This window comes from Amphiprion ocellaris, chromosome 22, assembly GCF_022539595.1.
Source record: "Amphiprion ocellaris isolate individual 3 ecotype Okinawa chromosome 22, ASM2253959v1, whole genome shotgun sequence".
Lineage (NCBI taxonomy): Eukaryota > Metazoa > Chordata > Actinopteri > Pomacentridae > Amphiprion > Amphiprion ocellaris.
Window position 1 is genome coordinate 26,928,997 of NC_072787.1, and position 27,212 is coordinate 26,956,208.

Sequence of the window (27,212 nt, forward strand, 5' to 3'; positions counted from 1 at the left end):
CCTGAAAGTTATCTTGTGTTTCTATATTCTACAGGATTAGATCTTACTTGTGCTTCTTGTAAATCTTTGCTGACAAACTGTCTGTGCAATGTAGACAAAGAAATATACGATTATATATGTATGATATTCCAATTACTGATATCATGACAAGTTTAGAGTCACAAAATTTGGAGTAATTTTGTCCAGAATTGTCCAGTAAATTTAAAAGACATGTTACCTTTAAAACTCACCAAAGTTACACCATTTATTAGAGCCAGAAACTGTAGAAACAGAAAGAACTCTCGGATTTCTAACTTCCTGTAATTTAACCAAATACCAAATCTGGGCTCAAAATTTGTGATACTGTTGATTAGACGTTGCGTCAATTTTTGTAAAGTAAATATCCAAACGAAAGTTGCTTTTTTCAGTCTCTTTTAGGATTTATGGCATTCTAGGGGTGTCATATGGTACAGATTGAGTTTTGAGTTCTGTCTATTTCTAGCCAAAGTTTCCATAAATAGAGTATAAACACAGTAAAAATGGAACAGGAACAAAAAACTATCCAACAGCCAGAAACTGCTGAGAGCTCAGAGGGTTCTTGGGAAACAGGTCAGGTTGAAATACACTAGAAATCTCCTTTAATCATCTTGTGACCCCTTAGATTGACTTTCCACAGCAGAGATCAATATAAGATTAACATCAAAACATTGATCTAGCTTTAATGTCCAAGCAGCTTTCTCCAGAACTCAAAAGATTCTCTCAGACGTGAGAAGCTTCAGAAGACAAGAGACGAGAGCATCGAAAGTCTGTGGACATCAGCGTGTGAACATTTGTCGTCGTAGGACTCATCACTGTCTCCTGTACTCTTTGGTTGGATCTCTTGCTGTGCACAAAGAAACATATTTAATCTGCTGCAGGACTGCTAATGAGCTCCGATTCTGATTCAACCATATGAAGTCAAGAAGACGACTTTCAAAACGACGTCCCGCTGCCATCCTTATTTCATATTTACTTTTATTATAGGAGTGTGATTGTGTGTAAGTGTGCTGTTGGTGCTGCTGAGTGGGTCTCAGGGTTGAGTCATTATTTAGTTTAGGAACAGGATTTGGAGGTGAGAGGCTGCAGAGGATGGAAACAACCTGAATCCAGAGGAATCCGTTTTGGGTATTTCCACCATATTTACTGATCACTGATACTGTCTAGCTCCATTACAAAACCCATCATGAATGATCCAGATTCATTTTGGACAGTTTCTGAGCCAAGTTTGAGTTATTTTTTTAGATTTTCATTCAATTTGTCCAAATTTCTAGTCAATCTGGTCTATTTTTGATTAATTTTGGACAGTTTCAGAGTCATGTTGGGCACTTTTGAGCTCCAATGGAAAATAAAAACTTTAGATGCTTGATTGGATCTGGAGCCAGAATCCAAAGAAAAGGACGCATGTCATTGATGTCAAACATTTTTCTGGTCTTTTCTGCCCTCTAATGGCTAAAAATGACAAAACACAGCTTCATTTTCTGTTACAACCGCAGTAATTAGTAGCCTGGTATGTGCTGCTACAGAAGTCACACACACAAACACACACACATAGACACACCAGCGCAATTAAAATCATAACCTCCTCCAATGTTCTCGCCCCTGAAGGCATCAAACTGCTGCACAACAGCCGCCCTTTCCTTATGTTTGCTGAACTTTATTGGCATTTTTACAAATAGGCCAATTACCGACAAGCCACGGGCCTCTGAGCCGTTTTTATGGAAGCGCTCGCTGTGTGTGCCAAGGGGGTGGGGGGGGAGGAAGAGGGGAGGAAAAGTGAGATAAACGGTGGAGGTGGAGGTGGAGGGAGGAGTTTTAATCTGGCGAGACTCGGAGGAGCTCAGTGTGGAGACTGGACCTCAGCAGAGGCTCGCTGCCGTGGAAACGGGGTAAAAGAAAGGGGTGAGGAGAGGGTGACGGGGAGGAGAGAGGGGGAGGGGGTTTCCTCCCTCAACACACACACACACACACACACACACACACACACACACACACACTGACTTTACATTAACTTACATTTTCTGTAGATTTAACCTTTTACTTAAGTCCTCTTAAGTGAGGATTTTCCTGCAAAATATGACTTTAAAAAAGTAATGTCCCCACAACATTAGTAATACATGTAGACACACACACACACACACACACACACACACACACACACACACACACACACACACACACACACACACACACACACACACACACACACACACAGAGCTGGTAGGAAAGTAAAGAAAAGGGAAGCCGACTGAAGGGAGAAGGAAGAGGAATGGAGCTGAACGAACAAGCCTGAGCGCAACACACTCACTCTGCCTCACACACACACATTTCACACACACTCTGCCTCACACACACACAGACCTTGCGTTGGAGCTCCAGTCGTGCAGTCGGAGCAGCAGCAGCAGCAGCAGCAGCAGCAGCAGCAGCAGCAGAGGAGGATCCAGACAGCTTAGGGTTGCAGCTGCAGCCTCCTGCCAGTCCAGACTCTGGGCTCAGAGCAGCTGCTGCCGGGAGGAAAAGTCCTCCGGTTCCCCCTGAAGACCTGCTGCTCTGCTCTGCTCCACACACATCTGGACGAGGTGGTCTAGGCCGGGACCTTCAGGAGAGCCTGAGCTGGTCCTGGCTCTACAGGTAGCAGCTTCCTCTCATTCTCCAGACAGCAGAGGAGCTTCTGGACGACCTGCAGGAAACGTTCCCGGTGATCTCAGCGGTTGATCTTCTCGTCACCGCAGCAGGAGAGGTGAGTTTGCTTTTCTAGACGTGCTTCTAATCCAGGAGCCGCTGACAGACCTGCAGGCGACCGACCGCTCAGATCAACTTTTCCGGTATCCAGGAAAACTAGTTTAACCCTTTGAGGAGAGAAGACTGCAGGTCTGACACCTGCTGCATGTTCTTCTTCTTCTGGGCGTCACTTCAAAGTAAAACCAGTTCAACCTCCAGATTCTGTTGGAACGACACAAATCAGAAGAAACAAAAAAAACAAGCTTAAATTACTCTGATTAGTTATTTTACAAAAGTTCCTGCAATCTATAGGCTCCACACACTGCAGATATTCTGGAGTTTACATTTTTACAGCCTCAACAAATGCGATTGTCTCTCTAGTCTGCTTATCATCAGTAGAAAGATGTTTCACCATGCTGGATGGATCTCCAACAACTAGCTGCTCTGTTCACTGTTTCTGAGCCATGCTGACTTTAATTTATTCATCCAGAAGGGTTTTTTGTCCAAAATTATTTTAAACGTGTCTAAAGTTACATCAAATCTACAAACTGAGTCAAGATTTTTCCAAAATAACTAGAAAAATGTCCCAAAAGACTTGAAATTGGTTGAAAATCCTGTCAGCAGAAAGTAGAGGCTGATGTTTTCAGGAGAAACAACGACCACACGAGGAAGCGAGTCTTTGAAGCAGCTTCTCCCCGTCAGATATTTAGTTACTTAGATCTTCTAAAGCTCCACCGACCCCACAGAAAGGAGAAATAATTAGATTCCTCTCCTCTCCTGAACCCTCCACCGAGCTTTTATCCTTTTAAACTGCAGAGAAACTTGACTTCAAAGCTGCAAAAGAAACGAAGCTCTAAAGCTGGAATCCAGGTTTGTAGCCGACGACGAGCCGATTAACGAGTTTTTAATTGTTTTACGGGAACAAAAGAGGATCTAAAGCAGATCTTTGATGTCTTTCTTCCTCAGATCAGAGCAGGAAGTCTCTCTGTATGAATCTACGTTCTGCTTTCCTGACATCAGTGAAACAAAACAGGAGAAATCTGTAACATAAGATTAAAATGTTGAAGGTATAAAGGATAAAAACTGTTCATTTCTTACAGTGCATCAGCTGAGCGGCGGGTATGAAAGCAGCCGATGTCTTCGTGGACGAATCGGAGCTCGAGATGTTTGTGGTGGAAGCTGGAATCTGCTGCTCTGATTGGATGATTCCAGACGGCGCTCTTCTTCTTCTTCTCCTGTTTCTGGTTGTCAGCAGAGTTTGTTCATGAGGATATTTTTCATCACATTCTTGGGTTGTGGATTACCGACCGCCGAGCATCATGGGAGACATGAAGGCAGCCAATGAAAGCCCTCGATGACACTGGAGTTTGTTGAGACTTTTTGAACCGCTGAGAGTTCCTTCCTGGTGGATTATTGAAGCTTCTGCAGATGTTCGAGGGCCTGAAGCTCGTCTCCAGTTGAACTTCAGGAGTTTCTGCCGCCATGCTCCCTGGAGGGCTGGCGTCCGGAGGAGGGGGTCGAGGCGGCGGCCTCTGCCTGCTCCAGTGGCTGGGCCTCCGGCTGTGGTCCCGCCGGGGGACCCTGGTCTTCGCTCTGCTCTGGTTCGGGTCCTGGTTGTTCCTGAACGGCCTGGTTCTGGTCCACCGAAGCATCCTGTCCGACTACTGCACCGACGACAAGAGCAAGAGGATCCTGCAGAGGCTGGTGAGTCGCACACTTCACTCTGCTTAGGGTTTTAGAGTTTTGGTCGACAGTTAAGCTCAAATTATCTGATTTATGGGGAATTTTTAATTTGACCGATAAGTTTCTGAGTTCAATCTAAAGTCCTGCAGCTCCATGGAAACACAACAACCATGAAGACAGAACTCAGAAATGTCTCCTGTAGCAGTACGACACAGTTAGAATGACAGAAGACAGAAAAAAAGACACAAAAATGACACAAAGTTGCAAAAATGACACAATAATATGCTAAAATTACATGAAAAATACCTAAAAAGATACAAAACTGACACAAAAGATTCGAACATAACACAAAAATAGCACAAAAATGCACAAAATTACGCTAAAAATATGCTAAAACGGCATGAAAAATACATGAAAAGACAAAATTGACACAAAAGATGATAAAATAACACAAATGTTGAAAAAATGACAAATGACACTAAAATACACAAAAATGACATGAAAAGGCATTAAAAGACACGAAATGAAAATCAAAAAGCACAAAAAATAAAGTTTGATGTAAACAGCAAAGAGGAGATGACAACAACAACAACAACAAAACACTGGATGAATCAAATAAAAGCAGCATGGCTCAGAAACGGTGAACAGAGCAGCCAGTAGCTGGAGATCCATCCAGCATGGTGTAACATCTTCTAGTAGCTGGAGATCCATCCAGCATGGTGGAACATCTTCTAGTAGTTGGAGATCCATCCAGCATGGTGGAACATCTTCTAGTAGCTGGAGATCCATCCAGCATGGTGTAACATCTTCTAGTAGCTGGAGATCCATCCAGCATGGTGGAACATCTATCTAGTAGCTGGAGATCCATCCAGCATGGTGGAACATCTTCTAGTAGCTGGAGATCCATCCAGCATGGTGTAACATCTATCTAGTAGTTGGAGATCCATCCAGCATGGTGGAACATCTTCTAGTAGCTGGAGATCCATCCAGCATGGTGTAACATCTATCTAGTAGTTGGAGATCCATCCAGCATGGTGTAACATCTATCTAGTAGTTGGAGATCCATCCAGCATGGTGTAACATCTATGTAGTAGTTGGAGATCCATCCAGCATGGTGGAACATCTTCTAGTAGCTGGAGATCCATCCAGCATGGTGGAACATCTATCTAGTAGCTGGAGATCCATCCAGCATGGTGTAACATCTATCTAGTAGCTGGAGATCCATCCAGCATGGTGGAACATCTTCTAGTAGCTGGAGATCCATCCAGCATGGTGGAACATCTATCTAGTAGTTGGAGATCCATCCAGCATGGTGGAACATCTTCTAGTAGTTGGAGATCCATCCAGCATGGTGGAACATCTTCTAGTAGCTGGAGATCCATCCAGCATGGTGTAACATCAATCTAGTAGCTGGAGATCCATCCAGCATGGTGGAATATCTAGCTATTAGCTGGAGATCCATCCAGCATGGTGTAACATCTTCTAGTAGCTGGAGATCCATCCAGCATGGTGTAACATCTATCTAGTAGTTGGAGATCCATCCAGCATGGTGTAACATCTATCTAGTAGTTGGAGATCCATCCAGCATGGTGGAACATCTTCTAGTAGCTGGAGATCCATCCAGCATGGTGTAACATCTATCTAGTAGTTGGAGATCCATCCAGCATGGTGTAACATCAATCTAGTAGCTGGAGATCCATCCAGCATGGTGTAACATCAATCTAGTAGCTGGAGATCCATCCAGCATGGTGGAACATCTTCTAGTAGCTGGAGATCCATCCAGCATGGTGTAACATCAATCTAGTAGCTGGAGATCCATCCAGCATGGTGGAACATCTTCTAGTAGCTGGAGATCCATCCAGCATGGTGTAACATCAATCTAGTAGCTGGAGATCCATCCAGCATGGTGTAACATCAATCTAGTAGCTGGAGATCCATCCAGCATGGTGTAACATCTATCTAGTAGTTGGAGATCCATCCAGCATGGTGTAACATCTATCTAGTAGTTGGAGATCCATCCAGCATGGTGTAACATCTATGTAGTAGTTGGAGATCCATCCAGCATGGTGGAACATCTTCTAGTAGCTGGAGATCCATCCAGCATGGTGGAACATCTATCTAGTAGCTGGAGATCCATCCAGCATGGTGTAACATCTATCTAGTAGCTGGAGATCCATCCAGCATGGTGGAACATCTTCTAGTAGCTGGAGATCCATCCAGCATGGTGGAACATCTATCTAGTAGTTGGAGATCCATCTAGCATGGTGGAACATCTTCTAGTAGTTGGAGATCCATCCAGCATGGTGGAACATCTTCTAGTAGCTGGAGATCCATCCAGCATGGTGTAACATCAATCTAGTAGCTGGAGATCCATCCAGCATGGTGGAATATCTAGCTATTAGCTGGAGATCCATCCAGCATGGTGTAACATCTTCTAGTAGCTGGAGATCCATCCAGCATGGTGTAACATCTATCTAGTAGTTGGAGATCCATCCAGCATGGTGTAACATCTATCTAGTAGTTGGAGATCCATCCAGCATGGTGGAATATCTAGCTATTAGCTGGAGATCCATCCAGCATGGTGTAACATCTTCTAGTAGCTGGAGATCCATCCAGCATGGTGTAACATCTATCTAGTAGTTGGAGATCCATCCAGCATGGTGTAACATCTATCTAGTAGCTGGAGATCCATCCAGCATGGTGGAATATCTAGCTATTAGCTGGAGATCCATCCAGCATGGTGTAACATCTTCTAGTAGCTGGAGATCCATCCAGCATGGTGTAACATCTATCTAGTAGTTGGAGATCCATCCAGCATGGTGTAACATCTATCTAGTAGTTGGAGATCCATCCAGCATGGTGTAACATCTATGTAGTAGTTGGAGATCCATCCAGCATGGTGGAACATCTTCTAGTAGCTGGAGATCCATCCAGCATGGTGGAACATCTATCTAGTAGCTGGAGATCCATCCAGCATGGTGTAACATCTATCTAGTAGCTGGAGATCCATCCAGCATGGTGGAACATCTTCTAGTAGCTGGAGATCCATCCAGCATGGTGGAACATCTATCTAGTAGCTGGAGATCCATCCAGCATGGTGGAACATCTTCTAGTAGTTGGAGATCCATCCAGCATGGTGGAACATCTTCTAGTAGCTGGAGATCCATCCAGCATGGTGTAACATCTATCTAGTAGTTGGAGATCCATCCAGCATGGTGGAACATCTTCTAGTAGCTGGAGATCCATCCAGCATGGTGTAACATCTATCTAGTAGCTGGAGATCCATCCAGCATGGTGGAACATCTTCTAGTAGCTGGAGATCCATCCAGCATGGTGTAACATCTATCTAGTAGCTGGAGATCCATCCAGCATGGTGGAACATCTTCTAGTAGTTGGAGATCCATCCAGCATGGTGGAACATCTATCTAGTAGCTGGAGATCCATCCAGCATGGTGTAACATCTTCTAGTAGTTGGAGATCCATCCAGCATGGTGGAACATCTATCTACTGATGATGAACAGAGAGATAAAGTTTGTAGAAGCTGGAAACATTAAATAGTTCAACAAACTGTTTGGATTTAACAGGTTAAGTCGGTTTCTCCTCCTTTTGTTTTTTATCCGCTGATGAAATCCAGCATCGTACAAACGCTGCTGTAACAGATTAATCAGAGGAAATACTTTATCCATCACGCAGACAGCGATGCTTCCTTCTGATGAAATCCCAAACAAACACAGAAAGTCAACAAACTGAACATCGACCACAGTAGCAGCTTTAATGTCTCTGGATTCCTTCAGTGATTCAGGACAGACTGACTCATCCTGACTCTCAGCCACCAGGGTTCAGGATCAAATTAACAGAAACCAAAGGCTGCAGTCATGTTTTATTGGTCACAAAACTGGAATTCTGTGGGTCATTCAACTTTTATTTTCAGAGGAACAACGAGAAAAACATCAAACAACCAAAGCAGGCTCCAGTTTTGATGAATGGTTTTGGATTTGGCCCCTTGCTTATGGAGTAGTTTGGACTGGTTTTTAATCAGTTGTAGATTTGGTTTAGGACTGGTTTTTGACTGGTTGTAGACTTGATTTTGGACTGGTTTTGGACTGGTATTGGTCTTTGTTTTTAGAATGGTTTTGGACTAGCTTTTGGTCTTGATTTTGGACTGGTTTTGGACTTGGTAATGGTATGTTTACAACCAAAGAACAGCCACGTAGTCCTCACATGGTTAACCAGCAGAAAACAAAACATGTTGCAGTGATGACTCAGATGGAAAGTTGATGTAAAGTTATCCTGAAAATGCTGAATATCTCTGAATTTGAAACGATTAAATGATCATGAAACAGCCTTAAAGGGTAACTCATCCCCTCTTTAACAGCGTTTATACTATTGGTCCGCTGAGTGTAGGAGTGATGTCGTGGGATAAAGATAAAAATACACTCCTGGGAATCTCTAGTCGGAGCTCGTTTATCTCCGAGACAATAACTCTTGGCTGAAAACATGAAGCTCAAGTGTAAAAACTAATTATTTTAAGATCCTGCAGAGCAAATCGATGTGTTCACGTCGCCGATAAATTAGTTTTATTGCCTAAAACAAACTCAAAGCTCCTGCCGACTAGAAACACTGACTGACTTCACCTCTGCTAAATTGAAAGATAAAACTGCAGTTATTATCAGTTCCATCACACCTTTCTGTGCTCCGTCTTCCTCCTGTTTCCTCCTGCTGCAGGATAAACAACTAAAAAGTTCTATCTTTGTGAGGAAACACACATCAAAGAGGAGCAGTATTCCCTCTGCTGTTCCTCCTCTCCGCCCGAATGTCAATATTACAACATCAGAGTTATGATGTAAAATTCCCTGTTAAGTCGGGCTTTTTCCAGGCTCAGAATGGGCCTCTAGGGGGCGACTTCAACCAACAGTCTGTGTTAGCTTATATTTATGTTTTCATAATTATTTCTGAACATTTGATGAGTAAAATGTCAATTATTTTTGAGTAAATGAGAGCCTGATTTAAAAAAAAAAACTGGAGCAATAATGTAATTTATTCTCCGTTCTTATGGCGCTCCCTTTGAGGCTGGTTAAATCGCCTTCAAAAATTCCTCCACGGTGGAAAAACCCTGCAGCCTCTGTTCCTTCTGCACATTATTTATTCATGTCAGGTTTCTGAGAGAGTGATATTGATAAAACAGACATCTAAAAGCATAAAGCTGCTTCTGAGGAAGAGACTAATCTCCTGGTTGGGTTGGAATTTGGTGGGTAAAGTTAAAAAATATCCACAGATCTTTGAAGTTATCCTAATGGGGGAAACGTGACGCCTCCGATCTCCAGGATAATTCAAAAATGAGCAAAGAGATGGAGTGTGAGTGGAGAAGACTTAATTTTAAGCAGTAATACAAATTAAACAGATGAGTTGTATAAACATCCAACCCTGCACAGACGTCATGATCAGGGAAAATCAGCTACAGAAACTAAAACCAGGTTTGTTCCAGGCTGTAAATATGTTTCTTTCTGCTGCAAAGTTGAACGTTTTAACATGGAGGTCTATGAGGATTGACTCACTTTTGGAGGCAGCCTCCAGTGGACATCTGAGGAACTGCAGCTTTTGGTACTTCTTTTCTGGTTTGGACTGGTTTCAGACTTGCATGTGGACTGGTTTTGAACTGGTTTTGGACATCGTTTTGTATTTGTTTATTGACTAGTTTGGGTCTGGTTTTAGACTGGTTTTGGACGAGCTTTTGGTGTTTATTTTGGACTGGTTTTGGACTGGATTTTAGATTGGTTTTTAATCAGTTGTACATTTGGCTTTGGACTAATTTTGGGCTCGCTTCTAGACTGGTTTCAGACTTGATAATGGACTGGCTTTGAATTGGTTTGAAATGTTTTAACTGCTTTTGGCCTTGCAGAGTTGGACGTTTTAACATGGAGGTCTATGAGGATTGACTCGCTTTTTGAGTCAGCCTCTAGTGGACATCTGAGGAGTTGCAGCTTTTGGCACTTCACAGCTTTGAAGGTTGCTGGTGGTTCACTTCTTACTTCTTTGAAATAACTATTGTTCTTATAGCTAATACTTATATCTGATTATATTTGGAACCGACAGTCACAGATGATTAGTTCAAGTATTGTCGGGAAGCTGAAAATCTGTTGATTCTTTCTGTTTTTACAGTTTCTTCCTCTCATAAATGGTATAATTTTGGTGATTTTTTTAAAGACAGCATGCCTTTCAAACCAACCAGCGGGTCTTAGGGTTTATGCGGTCACTCGGATGATCGTTTTGTCTCTGAAATGCCAGAAAATAGCCACAACTTGAAGGAAGTATAATGAGTTACAGACCGAAGTGACGTCTTTAAATGCCTTGTTTTGTTCGATCAATAATCCAAAACCCAAAGTGCTTCAAGTTGGAGGAAGAAAAACGTCACAATCCTCAAACTGAGGAGCTGGAAACAGATACAGCTGTTTCTTTAACTAATTAATGAATCGACTCTAGTCTGATATAAAGCATCTGGATGGATAATTCACTTGTGTAATTCATATCCGACAAATCCCACCGCCTTCGTCTATCCTTCCATCAGTGCTGTCTTTGCTCTGCACACATGGTTTGTGTTGAAAGAGAAATCTGTAAGTTCTGACTATTTATAGTCGGTAGCTGGTCTCACCCTGTCCCTGCATGTCTCTGGCATTCCTCTGACTATTTATGGCCGACACTTTTATGGCCTAACTCAGTTTTTTAATGCAGCCTGGTTTGTTCTTGAACCGGGAATCAACAGAGAGGAGGTTTATGTTGTGGTCCAGGACTCTGCTGCATTACAAACCAGCCGCTGTATGATGATGTTGTGGCCGTTGAGGCGTCTGTTGTGATTTTCTATGAAGAATTTGTCCACTGCAGCTGAATTTGTACCACGGAGGTTATAAAGTCAGCTGTTGATGAAAGACAGCTTCTCTGCTGAACATAAACAGCCCATATAAAGTATTCATGATCAATTTATATTAGCTCTCTTGACAAGAATTTAAAAAAAAACTCTTTCATGTCAAAGAGGAGACAGATTTTTGCAAAGTCATGTGAAATAATTAAAAATGCAAAACATAAAAGAAGTGATTGCATAAATATTCACCCCCTGTAAAGTGACTAATTCAACACAGGAGCAGCCAGTTGGTGCTAAAAGTTCAACAGTGAAATAAAAATGATCTGAGGTCAGTGAATGTCTAAAGACTCGTGTATCTGGAAGGTCCATCCTCTGGTGGATCAGAACTCCTGGATAGAACTACACCATGAAGACTGAAGAACCAAGAAACTCTGAGAAAAGCTTGTTGAAAAGTATCAGTCAGGACGATACAAGAACATTTAAAGTTCCTGAACATCTCCTGGAGTCCAGTTAAATCCATCATTAAGAAATGGAAGGAAGCTGGAATATGAATAAATCTGACTAGAGCAGGACGTCCTCAAGACCTGAGAGACTAGAGAGGGAGGCCACCAAGACTCCTATGACTCCTCTGAAGGAGAAAGAGACTAGAGAGGGAGGCCACCAAGACTCCTATGACTCCTCTGAAGGAGAAAGAGACTAGAGAGGGAGGCCACCAAGACTCCTATGATTCCTCTGAAGGAGTTCCATCTTCAGACTGCTCATCCAACAACTGTTGTCTGTTCTTCACCAGTCAAAGCTTTATGGAGACAAAGAGAAAGACTCTGATGGAAAAAGCTCCAATTAAATCTGGACTAGAGTTCACCAGAAGACATGTGGAGACTCTGAAGACACCTGGAAGAAGGTTCTTTGGTCTGAGGAGACCAGAATGGAGCTTTTAGTCCATCAGAATAGATGTTGTGTTTGTTGGACATCAAACACTGAACATCATCACAAACACACCATCCCCACTGAGAAGCACGGTGGTGGCAGCATCATGACATGAAGCATGGTGGTGGCAGCATCATGACGTGAAGCATGGTGGTGGCAGCATCATGATGTTCCTCAGCAGCAGGTCCTGGAAGGCTGGTAAAGGTTGAGGGTAAAATAATCCTGGAGGAGAACTGAGACTTTGAGAAGATTTATTTTCCATCAAGACGATGAGTTGAAGCAAACAAAGATACAGAAATGGTTTGAAGACGACAAGGTGGAACTTCTGGAGAGTCGGAAGTCAGACTCCAATCTGACGAGGAATCTGTGGCTGACACATCATTACCTTCTCCTCCTTCAAGGTCCTGACACTCAAAACAAACATGTTGCCGTGACGACGGTGAGGTCAGCTGACCCGACTCTCTGCTGTCTCTGATTTAGGGAGAAACAGACCACACATGCTGACTTCAAGTCAAGTTTACCGAGTGTTTCCTGTCCTGACTGAGCTGAGTGAAGCTCGGAGCAGCTAGAACCTGCTGAGATACGTCTGCTGACCGTCTGAAGATACTCAGCTCAGATCCACCAGGACAGAAACTATTTCATTCAGTTCACAGAATCTGGTCGGAGCAAACATTTTGGCTTTGGTAAATTTTCAAATAAGACAGAATAAAGTTACTTTGATTAAATAGCACCACTTTAGGCTGAGTTCTGGTTCGTTTTTCTGATGTTGTCACACATGAGCAGTTCAAGGACTGTTGGAAAGCTGAACATCCATTCATCTATTTGTTTTTGTTTCACAGTTTCTGTCTATTAAATGGAGAAATTTGGTGATTTTTAAAAAAAGATAACAGACCTTTGAAACGAACTGGCTGGTGGTTGTGGTGTGGACATGACTTATCTTTTTGTGGTTGTTTTGCGTCTTTTTGTGGTTATTTTATCTCTTTTTGTGGTTATTTTATGTCTCCCTCTGGTCATTTTGTGTTGCTTTGTGGTTGTTTCTGTCTCTTTGTGGTCGTTTTGTGTCTCTTGGTGGTCGTTTTGTGTCTCTTCATGGTCGTTTCCTGATCAGAGATGTCATCAGATGTATTTCAGTGTGAGAGGTGGTTTACCTGTTGATCGTTTTACCTGTAATCCAGACTTTCCTGATGTTTGTGGAGCTCTCAGTTGTCTCGTGCAGGACTCATGGAGCTGCTGCCAACAAACATCCGATAAATCAGGTGGATCTATGAATGACAGAGATGATGAGAACAGCTTTAGACGACATGAACGGACTCCTAGTGGACGGTAAATCAGTGAATGCTGGTCCTGGCAGGTTTACGGCTGAGCCTGAGCAGATGTGAAAGTGGAGATGGACGGTGGAGGACGTGTCTCTGGTAGATCTACAGCTGCAGCTCTGATCCCAGCAGAGACAGAAATGAATGAGAGATGGAGGAACAGTCATACTGCAGTAAAAGTACTACTACTGTAACTAGTACTGTGGATTATTGCATGAACAATCCATCAGATCCTCCTAGAATCAGCTGACTCTGGATCTACAGGAACTTCAGTATCATCACTGAAACCAAGAAAAGACGATGGATATTAAACTTAACCCTCTGGAATGACTTTTGTCTTTTGTCTCTGACTTTTTTGTGTGTGGCTTTGTAGTCATTTTATTTTTCTTTCTGGTTGTTTTGTTTCTCTTTCTGGTTGTCTTTTTGTGGTTGTTATTCAGATAAACTTTACACACAGAAACAGAGATGTTTGTTTAGACTGAAACTGATCTGTTCTGGGTTCAGTCCGAATTAAAAAATAACAATCTTTGATCTTTAAACACCTCAGATATTCCAACACAAGCAGAAAAAGTAGTTTTCTTTCAGTGGCTTCATTTTTATGCTAGTTTCCAGAATTATTATTGAGTTTTGCAGATTTTGAAGCTAATTCTGCTGGTTTAGGCGTGTTTAGCTGCAGGAAAACGACGTTGTTCAGAAAAAGCCGAAGCTGCTGCACACAGAGCGGCTGCCGTTTGTTGTTTTTGTGCGTCCTGCAGCCGCTCTGAATATTTCATGAGCTCCTAGAAGAGTTTAACAGAATGATGCAATCAGAGAGCAGAGAAAAGTCCAAATCATCAAACTGTCACACATGAAGAAGTCCACCAGGCTCAAACAAACCCTCTGAGCAGCCGTTTGTTAGCTCCCGTCTCACTTTCACTCACTGTGGGTCACTTTTAGAAAACACAACAACCATGAAGAAGGAGAGACAACTCAGAAACACGTCACTGTAACACAGAACAACACTAAAGAGACAAAAATAGCAGGAAAGCATGCAAGAATGACACAAAAAGATGCTAGAATGATACAAAAAGATGCAAAAATGACACGAAGATATGTTAAAATGACATACAAAGACACAAAAATGACACAAAAGGATGCTAAAATGATGCAAAAAGACAACAAAAAGATGCTAAAATGACACAAAAAGACACAGCAATGACACAAAAATGACACATGAAGACTCTAAAACGACACAAAAAGATTGTAAAATGACAGAAAGACACAAAATACACAAAAAGATGCTAAAAGGACACAAAAAGACACAAAAAGATCCTAAAATAACAGAAAAAGACAAAAAATGACACAAAAGACCCTAAAATGACACAAAAAGATGCTAAAATGATGCAAAAAGATACTAAAATGACACAAAAAGATGCTAAAATGATGCAAAAAGATACTAAAATGACACAAAAAGGCAACAAAACACAAAAAGACACAACAATGACACAAAAATGACACAAGACTCTAAAATGACACAAAAAGATCCTAAATGACACAAAAAGATCCTAAAATGACACAAAAAGACAAAAATGACACAAAAAGATCCTAAAATGACACAAAAATATGAAACTGCTTGAACATGTTGGCTAATTAGTCTTTTTTGTGTCTTTGTGTAATTTCAGGGTCTCTTGTGTCATTTCAGCATATTTTTGTGTCATTTCAGCATCTTTTTGTGGCATTTTAGTGTCTTTATGTGTCTTTTACATAATTTTAGGGTCTTTTTGTGTCATTTTAGCATCTCCTTGTGTCATTTTTATGTCATTTTAGCATCTTTTTGTGTCATTTTTGTGTCTTTTACATAATTTTAGGGTCTTTTTGTGTGTTTTGTGGCATTTTAGGCCGTTTGATCTGCAGCCGGCCCAGAGAGAAAACGCCTCTGGTTGTCCCGACAACAAGCAGAGGGGTTTTCTCTAACGGCCTGGTTCAGAACGTGCTGCTGTGGAGCTGCACATCAGAGGAAGTCGTCGGCAGGATGTGGAGCTTCATTAGAGGCTGGTTCGGGGTCAGATTCAGACGACTCGGCTCTTTGTTGCGACCCTGCAGGCCTCGTCGTTGGTATGCGGCGCTCGTCTCTTTTATCCCTCCGTCTTATCTTCCCCCTCTCTGACCTCCTTCCACGGCTGAATACAGATCAAGGAAGCGTGGCGGCGTTTGGACGATTCCTCCGATAGCAGCTGAAGAGAGCGGAGGAAAACGCCGACAAAGAGAGCAATTACACAACAACGTTCAGGTTTACCGCAATAGTTCCACGGCATTAGTTCCTTTTGTGTCATTCTAGTCTCACCATGGTATTTAGGCATCTTTTTGTGCAGTTTTTGTGTCTTCTTGTGTCATTTTAGCATCTTTATGTGCAATTTTTTGGTTCTTTTTGTGACATTCAAATCTTTATAGATTATTTCAGCATCTTTTCGTGTCATTTTTGAGTCTTTTTCTGTCATTTTAGTATATTTTTGTGTAATTTTTGTCTTTGTAGCTTATTTCTGTGTCATTTTAGCATCATTTTAGTATGTTTTTGTGTCATTTTAGCATCTTTTTGAGTCATTTTGCCAATTAAAGTGCTATAATTAGGTGATAACGTTCAGGTTTACCAGACCAGTTTCACTGCGTTAGACGTGAGGTTTTTACACCAGACACACATCGTTATTTTCGGCGCTGAGTTTAAGTGGAATGAAACCAGGTCTCAGATGCAGTGATTAACGTGAAGTGGGACGCTGGGCTTGTTGTCGTTATGGAACAGCAGCTTTTAAAGGCCCTCGGGCTGCACAGAGACACAGTCATTAGCATGAACGTTGCTTCACCTGCACTGAAACATCAGTAAACATCAACAACAGGCTGCTGCTTTTACAAAAACAAGGTTCACAACACTCATTTTAACATCTCTCTGTGCCAATTTAGCATCTTTTTCTGTCATTTTAGCACAGTTTTGGTGTCCTTTTTGTGTCTACCTTTGTCTTTTTGTGTCATTTTAGCATCTCTTTGTGTCCGTGTTTCTGGTGGACTCTCAGTTTGGTGTGTCGAGACCACTGAGATCCATTTCAATGCGACGAATCCCTCTGAGAACTCTGTCCTGTAACTGCAGTAGAAACTGTAGAGTTGTAAACCTGCAGCGATCATTCCTGCTACCTGAAGGTTAAAGTCTGCGCTGAGCCGAACAGGAAGCCTGAACATCGGCTTTCCTTATCACATCAGATTGATGCTGCGAGGTCGAATTCATCCTGAGGCACGTAAATCGTGTCCAGTTCAGCTCTGTGATCGTGTCTCGGTGTCTGAAACGACGCTCCTGTTGTGTTTTATTTATTTCAGTGCTAGAAGGTATGGAAACCAGTTTGCCAGGACATAAATCTTTTGCTCAGGGGAAACTATCCTGACTCTGATTTATTGGATATTGGTGTTTGAACAGAGTTTTGATCCTTCGACACTTGATCCTGACACAGTTTCTGCCGAATGTTTGCGTTGCAACATCACAGCGCTCAAGCCGGCCGACAGAAAAACAGCTGTCATCAAGCAGGTATTCGTTTTTGGCAAAGTTTCCTGCTTCCACTGTTATCAGCTCATTAACCGTCTGAGCCTCAGGGTGTTTTATTTGCTCCTGACACACTTTCACTCGCTGCAACATAAAGTCCTGCACCTCTGTGGAACCAGAACAACATGAAGAAGGAGACACAACTCAGAAATGTCAATGACAAGAGACAAAAATAGCACAAAAGGTTGCAAAAATAACACAAAAATATGCTAAAATGACACAAAATGCTACAAAACGACACAAAGGATCCTAAAATGGCACAAAAAAATGACAAAAAAGAAGCTAAAATGCCAAGAAATGATTATAAAATAACACAAAAAGATGCTAAAATGACACAAAAAGAAACAAAAGACACAGAATTGACACAAAATGACATGAAAAGATGCTAAATTGACAGAAAGAACAAAAAGATGCTATGACACGAAATTGACGCAAAATTGACACAAAGACGCTAAAATGACACAAAAAGATGCTAAAATTACAAAAATGCCACAAAAAGATGCTCAAATGATACAAATGATACAAAAAGATGCTAAAATGACAAAAAAAGACAAAAAGAAGCTAAAATGAAAAGAAGTTATAAAATAACACAAAAAGATGCTAAAATGAGATAAAAGGACACAAAAGACACAGAACTGACACAAAATGACATGAAAAGATGCTAAAACAACACAAAAATTTGCTACGGCATGAAATTGACACAAACAGATGCTAAAATGACACAAAAAGATGTCAGAATAACACAAAACATGTAGTTTGTGTGAGCTTCATGTTGGTTGACAGCATCCATTGGCTCTGAGGATGCAGAAGAAGAACTGATGTGTGATGGACTGATGAGCAGTCGCTCTGTTTTCGTTAAGGAGGAGGAACATGTAGGCCACCTGCCAACACGGTTCATTTATAATGGATCAAATTTCTGCTCGTCTCCGGATCAATAGCGACTCTCCATTTTGGTTTTCTGCTCATGCTGCTGGGTGTTAGAGGACATGTTTGGGATTCCTGATTCATTTTCTCACTCGGCTCATCGGCTTTTCATCGATTTCCCGTCTTCCCGGCGGCTGCTGGTTTTAGTTTGTTTTCAGGATTATCAGCCTGCAGGAGATTTGGGTGACATTCATGCTAATTCTGCTACGGTTCCTCTGAACATCCACTTTGTTTTAGCACTTTTGAAAGTCAGACCATTCTACATGCTGCTGTGTAGAATAGTCTGACTGCACCTGATCCTGCTAAAGGACACGGTTCGCTAAAAACAGTAATGGAGGAAGTGTTTTAGTGTCATTTTACCATTCTTTCATGTCATTTTTGGTTCATTTTTGTGTCATTTTAGCATCTTTTTATGACATCTTTTTGTGTCTTTTTGTGTGAATTTGTCTCATATAGCAACTTTTTTTATTATCATTGTAGCATCTTTTTCTGTCATTTTACCATCTTTTAGTGTCATTTTTGTCTTCATGTAAATTTCATTTTAGCGTCTTTTTGTGTCAATTTCATGTCATTTTTGTGTCATTTTAGCATCTTTTTGTGCTGTTCTTGTGTCTTTTTGGGAAATTTTACCATCTGTTTGTGTTCTTTATGTGTCATTTTATCATTTTGTGACATCCTTGAGTCTTTCTGTATCACTTCAGCACCTTTTTGTGTAACTTTTGTCTTTTTGTGTCAATTTTATGTCATTGTGTAATTTTAGCATCTTTTTGTGCAATTTTTGTCTTTTTATGTCATTCTTGTGTCTTTTTGTGACATTTTAGCATATATTTGTGTCATTCTTGTCTTATGTGTCAATTCTGTGTAATTTTAGCAACTTTTTGGATAATTTTAGCATATTTTTGTGTATTTTTAGTGCCATTTTGTGATATTTTAGCGTATTTCTGTGTCATTTTAGCATCATTTTATGTCATTATAGTGCCTTTTTGTGTCATTTTACTGTCTTTTTGTGTCATTTCAGTATCTTTTGGTCAGTTTCATGTCATTTTTGTGTCATTTCAGTATCTTTTTGTGTCATTTTAATATCCTTTTGTGCATTTTTAGTGTCTTTTTGTGTCATTCTTGTTTTTTTGTGACATGTTGGCATATTTTTCTGTCATCCTTGTATTTTTGCATAAATTTCATGTAATTTTAGCATCTTTTTGTGTCATTTTTGTCAGTAAAGTGCTGTAATTAGGTGATAACGTTCAGATTTATCGGGCCAGTTTCACTGCATTGGATGTGGGGTTTTTACACCACACACGTCTCCAAACCCTAGAGAGCTGTTGATAAAAGCAGCGCTGAGAGAGAAAAAAAGGTTAAACCACTTTTCAAAAACAGTCACTTGCAGCTACATGTAACTGCGAAGATAAACGTGGCAAAAAAAAAAAAAACAGGCAGATTACCTTCCACAGAAATCTCAAGTCTCTGCAAGTTTGTTTTCACAGAAAGCGGTGAAGTGAAGCCAGCTGCTGCCTGGAGGAAAGACGAGCTTAAAAAGAGGAAACGAATCCAAAACAACAGATTCAGATCTGATCTGGTCTGTAGCCAGCAAGGGAAACACACAAAGTCACCTTCACAGTCCTTTAACCCTCTGAAAGACAAGTCGGATATTAAAAAAAACACAAAAATCTCACCGTTTGTCAGCGACAGAAACTACAAAAACAGAAATAACAGTTAATAATTCAACCTTCTGACGTCTTTGAGCTCTAAATCAAGACTCACTTAAAAAAATCACCAAAAATAAACTGAATTAGATTCTGTAAAAAATAAAAATTTTGCACCTTTCTGTGCAGCTGAGAAGCCTTTAGTGGCTCAGCAGCGACTAATGTTAATGTGACCAAAATTTAAGTGCTTTTTTTTTTTTTTTTTTTTTTTTACAGAGCAGGAAATGAAATAAGACGTAAAATGTTAAATATCTGTAGTTTGTAAAGTTACTATTTGTTTTTCCAGGGTTTCTAGCAGCTGTGGACACTTGAAAATGTTGGACTTTTTGATTCTAGTTTTATTTATTCATAAAAATTCATGAAAATAAAGTGTTTGCTTTAACTAAGGTTACAAAAAGATGCTCTAATAACTTGAAATTGACAGAAAAAGACAACAAAAACATGGTAAAATGACAAAAAATGACAGAAAAGACACAAAAATGACACAAAAATGAAACAAAATGACGCTAAAATGAGGAAAATGACACTAAAAGATGCTAAAATGACACAAAGACACAAAAATTGCACACTAAAATGTCACAAAAACCTCACAAAAAGATGCTAATTTTTTGTGTCATTTTAGCATCTTTTTACGACATTTAAACATTTGTGTCATTTTGGGCATATTTTGTGTAAATGGTCTGTATTTATATAGCGCTTTACTGTACCTGAAATGATACCCAAAGCTTTACATTATATATCACCTTCACCCATTCACACACCATGCAAGGCGCCAACCAGGACCCATCAGGAGCAGTTAGGGGTTCGGTGTCTTGCTCAGGGACACCTGGACATGAGCTCTCCAGGCCAGGATCGAACCGGCGACCCTCAGGTTACAAGACGGCCACTCTTCCACCGAGCCAAGCCGCCGTCATTCTTGTCTGATCAGTGAGTTTCTGTCACCTATGAACGGCCCTCAGTTGGTTTTGTACAACTTCCCTGCCTTCAGACACGCTTCCTAACTCTGTTTGCTCGTCGTACATATTTGTGGCGATGCCTGCAGGGAGAGGCGGCAGCTCAGACGTGCTCTGGGTAATCAATGGGATTTTACTCACATGCAGGTGTGTCGGTTTTGTTGGCTGGATGTCCGCAGCGAGCTTCTGCCTTCGAGTTCATGATTCAGAACGCCAAGAGTCTGGACACGCCGTTTGACCACAGGAGAGTCAGAGCAGCCAATCACACGCCTCGCTGGGAGTCGAGTCGCTGGTTTATCAGTCAGAGCAGGAAGCAGCATGAAGGTTTCTGTCTGCACACAGTAAAGGTAGCTGCAGGACAAGAGTTTGGACCACAGAGACACAAAAACACCACAAAGACACACAACACCACCACAAAGAGACATAAAATGACCACAGACACACAAAATTAAAACAAAGAGACACAAAACAACCACAAAGAGACGCAAAACAACCACAAAGAGACACAAGATGACCACAAAGAGGCACAAAATGACCACAAACAGAGACAGAAAACCACCACAAAGACACACAAAACAACCACAGAAGAAAAAAGAGACACAAACTGACCACAATAAAAGCTGCTTCAGCTTGCAGTGAATGTTTCCGTTGTATTTTGCTGCTGTGTGAAGGATCTGAACTGTACAACATAAATAAGGACACAACGTTGTGTGTGTTCGCTGTTGTCGAGTGTTTTAGAGCCTCATTAGTCGTACAGCTACTGAACCTGGTGGTGGAGTGGAACAGTGGAGTGTTGTGGACTCACCAGCTGTGAGATCAGCCCACACTTCCAGACAACCGACCCCGAGGTCGACCGGTCCGCCCACGCTGTGTGTGTCCGTGTGTGTCTGTGTGAGTCTGTGTGTGTCTGTGTGAGTCTGTGTGAGTCTGTGTGTGTCTGTGTGAGTCTGTGTGTGTCCGTGTGAGTCTGTGTGAGTCTGTGTGAGTCTGTGTGAGTCTGTGTGTGTCTGTGTGAGTCTGTGTGTGTCTGTGTGAGTCTGTGTGTGTCCGTGTGAGTCTGTGTGAGTCTGTGTGAGTCTGTGTGAGTCTGTGTGTGTCCGTGTGTGTGTCCGTGTGTGTCCGTGTGTGAGTCTGTGTGTGTCTGTGTGTGAGTCTGTGTGTGTCTGTGTGTGTCTGTGTGAGTCTGTGTGTGTCCGTGTGTGTGTCTGTGTGTGTGTGTCCGTGTGTGAGTCTGTGTGTGTCTGTGTGTGTCTGTGTGAGTCTGTGTGTGTCCGTGTGTGTGTCCGTGTGTGTGTGTCCGTGTGTGTGTCCGTGTGTGAGTCTGTGTGTGTCTGTGTGAGTCTGTGTGAGTCTGTGTGAGTCCGTGTGTGTATCCGTGTGTGTGTGTCCGTGTGTGTATCCGTGTGTGTGTGTCCGTGTGTGTGTCCGTGTGAGTCCGTGTGTGAGTCTGTGTGTGTCTGTGTGAGTCCGTGTGAGTCTGTGTGAGTCCGTGTGTGAGTCCGTGTGTGTCCGTGTGTGTCCGTGTGAGTCTGTGTGAGTCCGTGTGTGTCTGTGTGAGTCTGTGTGAGTCTGTGTGAGTCTGTGTGTGAGTCCGTGTGTGTCCGTGTGTGTCCGTGTGAGTCTGTGTGAGTCCGTGTGTGTCTGTGTGAGTCTGTGTGAGTCTGTGTGAGTCCGTGTGTGTCTGTGTGAGTCTGTGTGAGTCTGTGTGAGTCCGTGTGTGTCTGTGTGAGTCTGTGTGAGTCCGTGTGTGTCTGTGTGAGTCTGTGTGAGTCTGTGTGAGTCTGTGTGTGTCTGTGTGAGTCTGTGTGAGTCTGTGTGAGTCTGTGTGAGTCCGTGTGTGTCTGTGTGAGTCTGTGTGAGTCCGTGTGTGTCTGTGTGAGTCTGTGTGAGTCTGTGTGTGTCTGTGTGAGAGCAGCTCATTCAGTCTGGTGTTCTGGGAAACTTCGGAGGTGTCAACTTCCTGGACAGGAGTTCAGCCTCCAGTTGTCGTCGACAACATCGCTCAGTGCAGATTAACCTGCTGCATCCAGTCGCACAACACACTGCAAAACACAAAACAACTGTTGAGATACACAATAAAGACAAAAAATAATGACCAAAACATGCAGAACAACAACAGAGACAAAAAACAACTGTTAAAAGATACAAAACAATAAACAGAGATGTAAAATAACCCCAAAGAGACACAAAATGACCACAAAGACACACAAAACAACCACAAGAGACACAAAACAACCAGAAGTTTCAGTCTTTCTCCTTTCAGTCTCGCTGCTGCAGCTTCAGGCTCTCAGGAATGTCATTAAGGCGTTTTAATGTTGGCTTTACCATTATGGAATGTAATGGAGACAACAAAGAAGCTCTTTGACGGAGAAACACACTGAGAGGCTCAGCTTTCTGCTCACCAACTACACAACAAGGACTACACAACAAGGAATACACAACAAGGACTACACAGCAAGGACTACACAACAAGGACTACACAACACTCTGAAGCCTCTTTTAGCTACACGTAGAGGAACATCAAAGCTACTGGATCACTAAGTAAAAGCAGCATGGTTCAGAAACAGTGAACAGAGCAGCTAGTTGTTGGAGATACATTCAGCATGGTGAAACATCTTTCTACTGATGGTGAACAGAGACTGAAAACTGGACTAAAACTTACCCAAAAAGACTAAACTTGTCCAAAATGATTAAAAAAAATGTCATTTTGAACAAATCTGTTGTCATTTTTGAACTTGTTTAGAGTATTTCAGGACAGTTTCTGAGTTATTTTTACAAAATTCTTGTTTCAGTTTGGATGTTTTTCTGACTTTAGACACATTTTGGACAATTTTAAGTTACTTTTGACAAGTTTAAAATCATTTTGGACCATTTTCAGACTGAAAAGACAAACCAACCTCCTGGATCACTAAAATAAAAGCAGCATGGCTCAGAAACAGTGAACAGAGGAGCAGGTTGCTGGAGATGCACTCAGCATGGTGAAACATCTTTCTACAGGTGATGAACAGACTAGAGAGATAAAGTTTGTCGAGGCTGGAAACATGGAAATAGTTGAATATTTACAGCATGTGGAGCCTCTGTGTTTTCCAGTGTTGGTAACAGCTGTGGACACTTTGAAAAACGTCCATGTTGGTTCCAGTTTTTGATGATTTCTGTCATTCTAACTGTGTCGTCCTGCACAGAACACATCTCTGAGTCCTCTCTCCTCCTTCATTGTGCTTCTACAGAGCTGCAAGACTTCATGTTGAAAAACTGAGTCCACAGCAAGTTAAAAACGTTGGTTTAAAGCCCAATCCTTCACACTGCAGCCTGGCAGCCAGAGTTCATTACCAGACACTAGCACTCCAGTCTGGAGCTCATTTACTTGTAGCTATTTGTTTGTGCTGTTAGCTGGAAGCTCCCGGGCCACATAAACACCGAGGCTTTCTGCTGTTTGCTGGCATCAGTCGGCTGCTCTCAGACTGCAGCAGCTCCTTAATCGAACCCATTCGCCGCTTGTTGCCGTTGATCAGATCCACGCTGAGAAAAGCTCTGAATCTGCAACTGGACGGACGTGAACATCTGCGGACACACACCTGCTGCGTCTTAAATCAGCAGCTGGATGCAACATTTCCACAAGAATACGTCAGAACGGACCAACACACACTGAGACCTAACACTACATCCACACTGATGCACTTAACAAGCAAAGAGACACAAAACAACAGCAGAAACACACATTACAGCCAAAAAGAGACACAAAACCACCACATACAGACACAAAATGACAAAACAGAATAAAAAAATATCCACACAGAGACACAAAATGACCTGAAAAATACATGCAAAATGACCCTAAAACGACACAAAACAACCACAAAGAGAGAGAAAATGGCTGAAAAGAGACACAAAATGATGACAAAGCCATAAAAAACCTGACGAAATAGCTATAAAGAAGCAGAAAACAACCACAAAGAAACACAAAATGCATGAAAAGCGACACAGAATGACCTTAAAAAGGCACAAAATGACAGCAAGACACAAAACCACCACAAAGAGACACAAAAGGACAAAAAAATATACAAAATGACTTCAAATAAACACAAAATGACCTCAAATAAACACAAAATGACTGAAAAGAGACACAAAATGACCACATAAAGACATAAAGTGACATTAAAGAGACACAAAGACAACAGAGAGTTGCTGTGAAACCTGGAACAAACCGATGGACGATGGATGGAAGTTTCATAGTTCTGAGGGTGAAGTTTGACTTCAGTTGGATGAGAAACGAGGAGGAAACAGTAGAATCTCTGCAGGTCTGTTCATGTTCCTGGACTGTACAACAACGTGGTAAATAAGGTCACAGACCGATACCTCAGAAAATATCAAACAAACTGCAAGAAATGTGTCAAACTGGAGCTATGTGAGACCTCTGGAAGGACACAAATAACCTCACGAACACACATTAAAGGCACAGAGCTCATCTGTCCACACAGTTTACAGCAGCTGCATGGCCTGACGTGATGCAAGACGGAGGAAATCCAGGGAATTACAGCGGATATGTGGAGGCAGCGCTGGAGAACAGGCTGCAGATGTCCCAGTCCACCGGGACAAACGCAGAAGGACTCGTCTGGTCCCAAAGGACGAGGAGCTAAAGATAGAAGAAGAAACAAAAACATTTCAGAGATTTTCCTGCACAAGTTGGAGCCACGATCAGAAAAAAGACGAGTCTTAATGTAAAAACATAGAAATCAAAAGATGCCTGAAAACATAACTGTGGATGTTTGTGTCTTGGTGTGCAATCACGACACAAAACATCTTTAAAGAGACACAAAACACCCACGACCACAAACAGAATGACTGAAAATAGACACAAAACAACCAAAATGAGACACAAAATTACCTCAAAGACACAAAACAACCAAAATGAGACACAAAATTACCTCAAAGACACAAAACAACCACAAACAGACACAAAACAACTAAGAGAAGGTACAAAAGGACTAAAAAGACACAAAACGACAGTGTGATGAGAGACATCAGGGGCTATTAGAGAATCAAGAGACGATAATTTCAGAGATTCCTTTGACTCTCAACACTTCCCCTCCCACACCTGTTGAGTCCATCAGCACACACAGACACACACACACACACACACACACACACACACACACACACACACACACAGACACAGACACAGACACAGACACAGACACAGACACACACACACACACACACACACACACACACACAGACACACACAGACACAGACACACACACACACACACAGACACACACAGACACACACACACAGACACAGACACACACAGACACACACACACACACACAGACACACACACACACACACACACACACACACACACACACACACACACACAGACACACACAGACACACACACACAGACACAGACACACACAGACACACACACACACACACAGACACACACACACACACACACACACACACACACACACACACAGACACAGACACAGACACAGACACACACACACACACACACAGACACACACAGACACAGACACACACACACACACACACAGACACACACAGACACACACACACAGACACAGACACACACAGACACACACACACACACACAGACACACACACACACACACACAGACACACACAGACACACACACACAGACACAGACACACACAGACACACACACACACACACAGACACACACACACACACACACACACACACACACACACACACACACACACACACACACACACACACACACACACACACACACACACAGACACACACAGACACAGACACAGACACAGACACACACACACACACACACACACACACACACAGACACACACAGACACAGACACAGACACAGACACACACACACACACACAGACACAGACACACACACACACACACACACACGTCCGTCCTCCCGTCCTCTTCGTCTGTCCGTCCTCTTCGTCCTCCCGTCCTCTTCGTCTGTCCGTCCTCTTCGTCCTCCCGTCCTCTTCGTCCTCCCGTCCTCTTCGTCCTCCCGTCCTCTTCGTCTGTCCGTCCTCTTCGTCTGTCCGTCCTCTTCGTCTGTCCGTCTGCTGCGCTTCCTGACTCGGGTTACTTTCGTCTAGAACAGCTGTAGAGTTTTCAGTTAAATTGTTCAGCTGCTGTTTTTCTCTTTAACCTTCATGTCGTCCTGCAGGTCAAATTAACCTGTTCTAAAGTTTGAAGATGTGGAAAAATATATATATTTTCACAGTGAAACTTCTGATGTCCACATTTTCAATATTTTTGGGAAATTTTTGAACATCTTTTTTGTGGAAAAAAAAAGAAATGTTAAAAATGTTTCTTAAGAACATTCACAAAAAAATCAATGAAAATCCAGCAAATTTCGCTGGATTTTGGTTGATTTTTATGTGAATGTTCTTAAAGAAAATACTAGAAGTTTTACTGATATATATGGAATCACTTTAGATATTTTTAGGATTTTTTTTAGAAGATTTTTACTCATTTTTTGAAAATATTTACAAGAATTTTCTTGCCAAATTTGGTG

At 42.0% G+C, this 27,212-nt stretch overlaps 2 protein-coding genes across 5 annotated transcripts in view; one reads left to right on the forward strand and one right to left on the reverse strand.

The window, feature by feature from the left end:
* Positions 1 to 26,123, reverse strand: part of LOC118471154 (histidine-rich glycoprotein-like) — a 40,906-nt gene extending 14,783 nt beyond the window's left edge. For 3 of the 4 annotated variants that reach the window (XM_055006953.1, XM_055006950.1, XM_055006951.1), the window contains exons 1-6: positions 25,104 to 26,123; positions 24,863 to 24,974; positions 21,463 to 22,699; positions 20,799 to 20,989; positions 13,367 to 15,728; positions 2,377 to 2,958 (exon numbers count right to left, since the gene is read on the reverse strand). In XM_055006953.1, coding sequence (XP_054862928.1) covers positions 21,474 to 22,577 — 1,104 coding nt within the window. In that variant the 5' untranslated portion in view covers positions 22,578 to 22,699; positions 24,863 to 24,974; positions 25,104 to 26,123 and the 3' untranslated portion in view covers positions 2,377 to 2,958; positions 13,367 to 15,728; positions 20,799 to 20,989; positions 21,463 to 21,473. The remainder of the gene's footprint in view (positions 1 to 2,376; positions 2,959 to 13,366; positions 15,729 to 20,798; positions 20,990 to 21,462; positions 22,700 to 24,862; positions 24,975 to 25,103) is intronic. The other variant, XM_055006952.1, reaches the window with a different exon arrangement.
* The window catches only part of dipk1c (divergent protein kinase domain 1C), a 41,735-nt gene continuing 17,137 nt past the window's right edge, over positions 2,615 to 27,212 (forward strand). Inside the window, exons 1-2 of the mRNA XM_055006949.1 lie at positions 2,615 to 2,755; positions 3,837 to 4,440. Of these exons, the coding sequence (XP_054862924.1) occupies positions 4,219 to 4,440 (222 nt within the window). The 5' untranslated portion in view covers positions 2,615 to 2,755; positions 3,837 to 4,218. The remainder of the gene's footprint in view (positions 2,756 to 3,836; positions 4,441 to 27,212) is intronic.